The sequence below is a fragment of the Cyprinus carpio genome, chromosome B11 (genome assembly GCF_018340385.1).
Source record: "Cyprinus carpio isolate SPL01 chromosome B11, ASM1834038v1, whole genome shotgun sequence".
In the NCBI taxonomy this organism is placed as follows: domain Eukaryota; kingdom Metazoa; phylum Chordata; class Actinopteri; order Cypriniformes; family Cyprinidae; genus Cyprinus; species Cyprinus carpio.
Window position 1 is genome coordinate 22,660,549 of NC_056607.1, and position 8,419 is coordinate 22,668,967.

General features: G+C 31.0%; 1 protein-coding gene across 1 annotated transcript in view; it reads right to left on the reverse strand.

The window, feature by feature from the left end:
* Positions 1–806: 806 nt before the first annotated feature.
* LOC109064217 (spectrin, beta, non-erythrocytic 1) overlaps positions 807–8,419 on the reverse strand; it is a 99,215-nt gene continuing 91,602 nt past the window's right edge. The window contains 4 exon segments of the mRNA XM_042733458.1: positions 807–2,125; positions 4,057–4,099; positions 4,187–4,360; positions 5,627–5,835. Of these exon segments, the coding sequence (XP_042589392.1) occupies positions 1,895–2,125; positions 4,057–4,099; positions 4,187–4,360; positions 5,627–5,835 (657 nt within the window). The 3' untranslated portion in view covers positions 807–1,894.

Genomic DNA, 8,419 nt, shown 5'->3' on the forward strand with positions numbered 1-8,419 from the left:
CACCTGCAGAAAAACAGATTCAGTATTCCTCAAAATCAATAAAAACAGTCAAATGCAAACTCAGAATATTACACAAACCTGCAATAATTAATTATGTTAAATAAGACAAACATTATTTATTTAATCCCATTTTATTAACCGATGTCTTTGCTACTGACCTTCGATGGTGCAATTCAACCCTACTAAGCAAAAATGACACATTTGTTTCATTTGCTGTTTCTGAATAGTGTTGAAGTTTCTTTTGCTGTGTCATATTCTTCATGCTGCGTCCCTACTGTACAGACGTGAATTAACATTTCCTTCAGCCTGAGGCGTATTCATTTCACTTTTACATTTATAAAATAACTTTTTATACTAAAAACATACAAGCAAGCCCTGCCCAGATTTAAAAAGTAACCCAAAAGTAACGTAACATTTTTTTAGGGAGTAATGCAATATTTTAATGCATTACTTTTAAAAGTAACTTTCCCCATTTCTGAATATATTTTAAAATGTAATTTATTTCTGTGATCAAAACTGGATTTTCAGCATCATTACTCCAGTCTTCAGTGTCGCATGATCTTCAGAAATCATTCTAATATAATGATTTCTGATTATTAAACAGTTGTGCCGCTTCATGCTTTTGTGTAAACTTGTTTTTCAGTATTCTCTGATGAATAGAAAGCACAGCATTTATTTCAAATAGAAATCTTTTGTAACATTATAAATGTCTTTACTGTCACTTTTGACGCATCCTTGCTGAATAAAAGAACTATTTCAGATCTCACTAGCTAAACAAACAGACACAGAATGACACGACACGAGTGTAATGTTTAAAAGCATTTAATGACATCGCACATATTTAACAGGGCAGGGAGGTTAAAGTCTACAGGTGCAGTTTCATACATCTGAGCGTCGGGCCGGAGGATCTATAGCGCTCAGGACGCCAGGATTTCATTCCTATTATGATGCTTTTGATTGTGCAGTAGATGAAAATCTCATTACAATAGATACAGTGACGGAGGGGATGCGCACTATGTATCAAAGAGCAGGAGAGCGGGATGAAGCCCAAACGAGAAAACAAAGAGAAAAAAGAGAATGCTCAGTGCTATAGCCCACAAGCAAGTAATCGTATTCATATATTTTCATTTTTTTGTTCTTTTTGTATATTTTAGCTGGAGTAACATTACCTTTTTACCAGTAAATGTTGCACTGTTCACTTAACATTGATGCTTTAAAGTGTTTATAATACATCTAATTTGTATACTCTTTTGTACTAGAATTATTTGAAACATATATTATGATAAAACCCAAGAGAAATGACAACGATAAAAGAAAAAATGCATGACGTCAAATGATTCTCTGTATATAGCACACGTTCTTACAGCTCGTGAAAGCGTTTGGTACGACCCACCTTGATCACATGACACAAGTCTACCATGCCTTCAAGCCAATGTTAATATTAGTTGATCAGCTTATAGTCGTTAAAAGGCGAATCTGACGTTAACGTGGAATTGTATCGGTTCAATGGAATCGTTTCGAAGCATCACTGTCAACGAAGAGAGACTCGGCGAATCTCTGAGACAGCCTCATAAAAATTGAGGAAATGTTTTAAATATCCAGACCCCTCAATGGCGCAAAGTTACAAAAAAACGAGCGATAGCAACAGTCGGAATTCAAAATCAACGTAAGAGCGTACAAAAAAAACGGGATTCCGATCGCCGACGTTCCCGGATCGCGACACACTCTTGCGTTTTGTACAACTTTGGACCCAATTGCCGGGCTTTCAGGCACAGAGTGTGGCGTCTTTATGAGCTGTGCATGCTGGGATATCACTGGAGGAGGTGGGCGGACACAAACAGAAAGTCGTAAAAGAATCGAGGGAACGAGGCGATCGAGCGATCGTTTCGGACGCCTACTGCTTCTTCTTGCTGAAGAGACTGAAGCGCTTCTCCTTGTCCTTCTCCTTGTCCTTCTCGCGCTTGCCGGGGCTGGATTCGGTCGTCAGGGTGACGGTTGCCGGGAGCGTGTGAGCGCGGCTGGAGGCCGGTGTGCTCTGGTTGCTAGGTGTGATCTCTGATTTCTCGGAGGATGAGGAGCCGCTGCCGGCGTTCTGAATGGCCTGGATCCATGTGTTCATCTCCTCCTGCAAACGCCACACAGTTCATCAGGCAGATTCAAAAAACTACCAAATACAACTGTGCAAGACATGCACCTTTATTGGCACTGATGGTTTCATAAAGAAAATTAAACGTTCATAGACATCTCCATTCCACACATGTGACCCTGCAGCACAAAAGCAGTAATAAGTAGCACGGGGTATATTTGTAGCAATAGCCAACAATACATCAAATTAATCGATTTTTATTTTATGCTAAAAATCATTAAGATATTAAGTAAAGATCATGTTCCATGAAGATATTTAGTAAATTTCCTACCGTAAATATATCAAAACTTAATTTTTGATTAGTAATATGCATTGCTAAGAACTTCATTTGAACAACTTTAAATGTGATTTTCTCAATATTTAGATTTTTTTGCTCCCTCAGATTCCAGATTTTCAAATAGTTGTATCTCAGACAAATATTGTCCCCCTAACAAACCACACATCAATGAAAAATTTGTTTAATGATGATGTATAAATCTCAGTTTAAGAAAAATGACCCTTATGAATGGTTTTGTGGTCCAGGGTCACAAATGTTTATTTTATAGATTATTAAAATGTTCTTCACACTAAGAAACAAAAACATGGTTCTTTTAAGAATTGTTTACTGGAAGGTTCTTTTTGGAACCCAAGATGGTTCTTCTATTGCACTGCTACAAAAAAGAACCTTTTGGAATCTTGATTTTTATGAGTGGATATTTGTGTCATACAATGTTGCAGGCATCAGGAATTTACTTATTGATATTAATTTCATGTACATATAAAAAAGTGTGTAAAAACACTCAAAGATTTCTAGTAATTTCTCAAATAATTACAAAGAAATGGCAGGTAAAATTAAATTAAACTTGAAATTAGAACAACTGAAAGTAATTGATTTTCTGGACAGTCTTTATCAAGTACTTTTTCCTCATATATATATATATATATATATATATATATATATATATATATATATATATATATATATATATATATATATATATATTTGTGTGTGTCAAATACTTCAGTTGAATGAATTGTTATCTGAATCTGAAGTGTTATTCTAAGTTTTATTTATATTTTTAAGGACTTTTTATGTTTATAATATTTTAATTTAATTTTCTGTAAAACTATATTTCTATAGTTTTATTTTGTTCTATTTATTCTATTTACCTTATTAATTTATTTCAGTTTATCTTTTAGTAATTTTGTAATGTGATTTTGACATTTCTTTAAAAAAATTCTATATACTTTTGTTTTTTTATTTTTTTATTGTGTTATATTTCTATAGTTTTATTTTGTTCTATTTATTCTATTTACCTTATTAAATTATTTCAGTTTATCTTTTAGTAATTTTGTAATGTGATTTTGACATTTCTTTAAAAAAATTCTATATACTTTTGTTTTTTATTTTTTTATTGTTATATTTCTATATAGCTTTATTTTGTTCTATTTATTCTATTTACCTTATTAATTTATTTCAGTTTATCTTTTAGTAATTTTGTAATTTGTGACATTTTTTAAAATATATATTTCTATATACTTTTATTGTTTTTTATTAATTATATTTGTTTCGTTTAACTTTCAGCAATTTTATAATGTGTAATTTATAATGTTATAATGTTTCATTTATTCTATTTACTATCAATTACTTCAGTTTTAGTTTGATTAATTTTAGTACTTCAGCTTATTTCAGTTAGTTGGTTTTTAATGTTTTTTTGTTTAATATTGTTATTTAATTTTAATTCAATCGAATAATGTAAATTTAATGAATTCCTTTAAGTCTGTTTTCTCATCTGAAGGTTTCAAAGCTTCTCATGTAGGCTACCACAAGAGGGTGCTACCAAACAACATGAGCAAAAGTGAACCATGAACTTCAAATGTTTGCTCCTGGTGTGATATTGCTGGAGATATGATGATAAAAGCAGACTTACATCATCTTTGGCTTGGAAGAGATACTCGTTTCCATCAGTAACTCTGTGAGGAGAAACAGCAGCTTCAGTCACAGCAGAACAACATCATTAAACAGCGCTCACATGACTGCCGCTGGGATCTGCTGCTCACCTGAGCTTGAAGACGTGCTTCTTCTTCTTGTAGTCGACGGCCACCTCGCAGACGGCGTCCTTCAGGCTGATGGGGATCTCGCTGTGGTACGGGACGCCCTGCGCCGCGCTCTTGTTGTCTTTGTAGAAGCCCATCTCGTGGTTGTTGATGACGCAGTACACGTTATGCCAGGATCTGACGAGACACACAAACATCAGCACACCTGGATCTGTGTGGCATTTTAATCAAGGAAATGTAGTTGAAAAGTTACTTATAGTTAGTAGAATGTCTAAAGTGGACTCTCAAAATAAAGTGTAACTGAAAACTGTGCTTTAGTGAGTGTGTTAAACCTACTGGCTTGTAACTTTAAGCATGTATACACCATGATACACGGGTTTAAATAAATTGCATGAATGATAATCTGACTCTCACTGATTTGTTTTGTGGAAACTGTGATGCATTTAATTTTTCAGAATTACTTCATGAAAAGAAAAAAAAAACAGCATATATTTGAAAAAGAAATATTTTGTAACATAATAAATGACTTTACTGTAACTTTTGATCAGTTTAATGCATCCTTGATGATTTAAAGTATTCATTTCTAAAAAACAAACAAACAAAAAAGTACTGACCTCAAACTTTTAAATATCAGTACAGTGTTATGTTAGTTTTCTTTTTTTAATATTCTGAATTATTTTTTGTTTTTTTTCAAATTTTTAATCAAGTAAAGTTAAGGCATTTTAGTTTTTCTTATTTTATTTCAGTTTTGGTTTTTATTTTAATATATCAAGTTAATATTTGTTTTATTTAAATGAATTTTTATGGTTTTAGTAACAGTAATATTTTAGGGGTTTTAATATTTCATATTTTTTATTTTTTCATATTGAGTTGAAGTTTTAGTAATTCTGTTGTGTATTTACAAACAATAACTAATAATTTTGTAGTAGTTTTTAAATAGTATTTTCTTGGAAAACCAACACCAATAATATTTTTTTACAGTGTAATTATTTTTAAAGCACCTTTATAATAAGAGCACATTTTTCTCAAGCCATATAAAAACATTGTATAAAGCCATATAAATGTGTCACTCATTTATGTCAAATACCTTTTTAACATAATTGAATTAATTTATTGAATTGTCAATGTTAGTTATTTCTTGCATTTTAATTAGTTATTTATTTATGCTTTCATTTTGATTTTAAAGTTTTGGTAATTTGTTTGTTTTTATGATCTAGTTTTTGTTCATTTTTATTTGGTGCATAACGTAAACTAAATGAAAATGAGAAATGCTGCTTTAACAACTAGCTGAGATCATTTTTAAAAGGTTATTTTATTATAGGTACTGCTTATTTTAAGCAATGAAAATATCTGTATGGCTTTTAGGTTTTGTCACCTATAATAATCCCGTTGTAGGTCTGGAATCTAGATTTTAATGTGCATTGTGGACAGTGCTCCTCATACCTGCTGGAGGCTTTCTTGTTGTGTCCCTCCCACTCGTGTTTGCGGTGCAGGAGTCCCTCCAGCTGCGCAGACAGCGTCTCCTGACCCTTCGCCGGCAGTGTGGCTGACTGACTGCCTTTACCCCGTCTGTCTGCGCTCGGAGACGGGACGGGACTCGGCTCCTTCGAGCTCCTCTCAGGCACTCCGTTCATCTCTCCGTCCACCCCATCCTGCCAAAACACCACCATGAGTTACCAAACACACCGCAGCGGCTCATGAACCAGTCACACGAGAGAAACACCAACACTGGCTGAATCAGAGATGAGATTCTCATTCAAATCAAGTCAAATAGTGATTAAGCCAATAAAGTCAACATGAACTCAATACTGAATCTATTCACACTGCAAAAAACCAACAACAACAAAAATAGTATTTTGTCTTGTTTTCTTAAATATCTAAATGAAGTGAGTTTATGCTTAAAACAAGAAAAAAGATCTATAAATTAAGTAAGAAAAATAAACTTGTTTTCCCTTTAAAATAATATATATAAAATATAACAAATAAAATGTATTTATATACAAATGTGTTATTTTACTGAAAATAATTTATAAAAATATTTTTATTATTTATTATTATTATTAATAATAGTTATTCTTAATTATTTAGATTAGTATTAAACAAATACATATAATTTATTAATATATCTTCTTGTTTTAAGCATAAAGTCACTCAATTTTGATAACTGTTTCCATAAAAAATAAAATTTATTTATATACAAATGTTATTTTTCTGAAAATAATATTAAAAAAAAACATTTTTATTATTTATTATTATTAATATTAATTATTTAGCTTAATATAAAACAAATACATATAATTTATTAATATTAAATAATATATCTAATATATATATTTAAGCATATACGGTCACTGAATTTTGTAAAATTGTTCAGAAATGTATTAACACGAGTATATTATTTTACTAAAAATAATTTTATTAAATATATTTTTATATATTTAGATTAGCATTAAACTAACAAAATACATATTTCTTAATTTGACAATACACATATTTTACTATTATTTTCAAAAATATTAAATGTATTACATTTAATACATTAAGATTAGTTAAAAAACACTAATATAAAATAAAATGCATTAATATCTTAATATCTTAAGTGAATATATCTTAATTTAAGAATGTTTCGATATTTGTGCTAAAAAACTAAAAGACAAAACAAACATGTTCAAACATGTTGAACACAGTTAATAATTTATCAGTGCAAGTCATTCTTTTATCAATAACATCTTTTTTGCATGTGACATCATGCAGGCTACTGGATATTGTTATTAATGTCAGGTTTTAAATGCATTTCATGTTGACTTTAAAGGTAAAAAGATGATGCGAGGTGGGAAACTCTATGGATCTACAGTCAGAAACATGGCAGATGTCTGGAACTCAATCAGTCTGAAAAACATCATGCTTAAAGCAACAGCACACAGAATTCACTCCAGATGTGTTACTGTACCGCAAAACCCGTCTGATGGCGTCCTGCTCCGCTAAAACGGCTCTCAGGAACTCAAACACAACCTCTTTAGTCCAGCGTTACTAAAATCTGTGCTTAAAAACCTTACAGCTCTCATACGGAGCCAGTGAAGTCTGGCTGAGATGCATTTAAACAGACAGAAGTCACAGGAGGCTACAGACAACACACAGATCCAACACACAGTACACACTGTGGAGGAAGAGTCAGGGCATTTATTGTTTGTCAGCTAAAGAGAGTCTGTCCATACTGGAAGTACATGACAACATTCATCTTTTCAGATCGTTTTATGGTAACTCACCTCAAACCAACATGCACAAAAAAACAAAAACTAAAAAAAAAAACACTCTATTGGACATTTCTGGACTCTCAACACAGAACAACAGGTTTGAGTTTCACAAAACCAAACTATCAAAAACATGGCAGATCATTTGCACCGCTTTAAATATATAAACTACTGTCTTAAAGCGATGCTCTCGGGTTCGTTATGACTCACATCACACAAACTGTCCATTAATATCTGCTTTTACAGTGATGCACTTATAATGGAAGTCTGGAGCTACCCATAAAGCACCATTTCTGTAGACAAAACGTCGCTGGCAGGAATCACAATGCAAAAAAAAACATGTTTTTCCTCAGTATTTTTGTCTTATTTTACAGTACAAATATCAAAACATTCTTAAAATCAAAAGACATTTACTTTAGAAGCAAAATGACTTTAAAATATAAGTCTTGTTTTCTGATTTTGTGACTTTATGCTTAAAACGAACCAAACAAACATACACACACACACACACACACACACACACACATATTACTATATTAAAATATAAAATATTAGTATATATTCATTTATAACTAATCTTAATATATTAAATGTTTTTAATTTCATATTTTTTAAAACAATGTAATACATGTAATACAGCTGTGTAAGTGTATTATAATATTAACAAATGATATGTATTTATATTAGTATACAATTTTAATAAAATTAAAATTATTTACTTAAATTTTATATTAATCTTACTATATGAAATGTGTTTAATTTACAAAAATAATGGATGTATTTTATTTTATTTTTATTGATTAAGTCTTATTTTCTGAAAAAGATGGTCAAATTTTGTTATTTTATGCTTAAAACAAGGGGGAAAAAATCTTAAAAATAAGATTAATTGTTTTTGTTTCTTCTCTTGTTTTTAAGCATAAAGCCTCTTAATTTTCATCATTTAAGTTATTGTCATCATACAGAGGAAGAACATGAATTTTTGCCT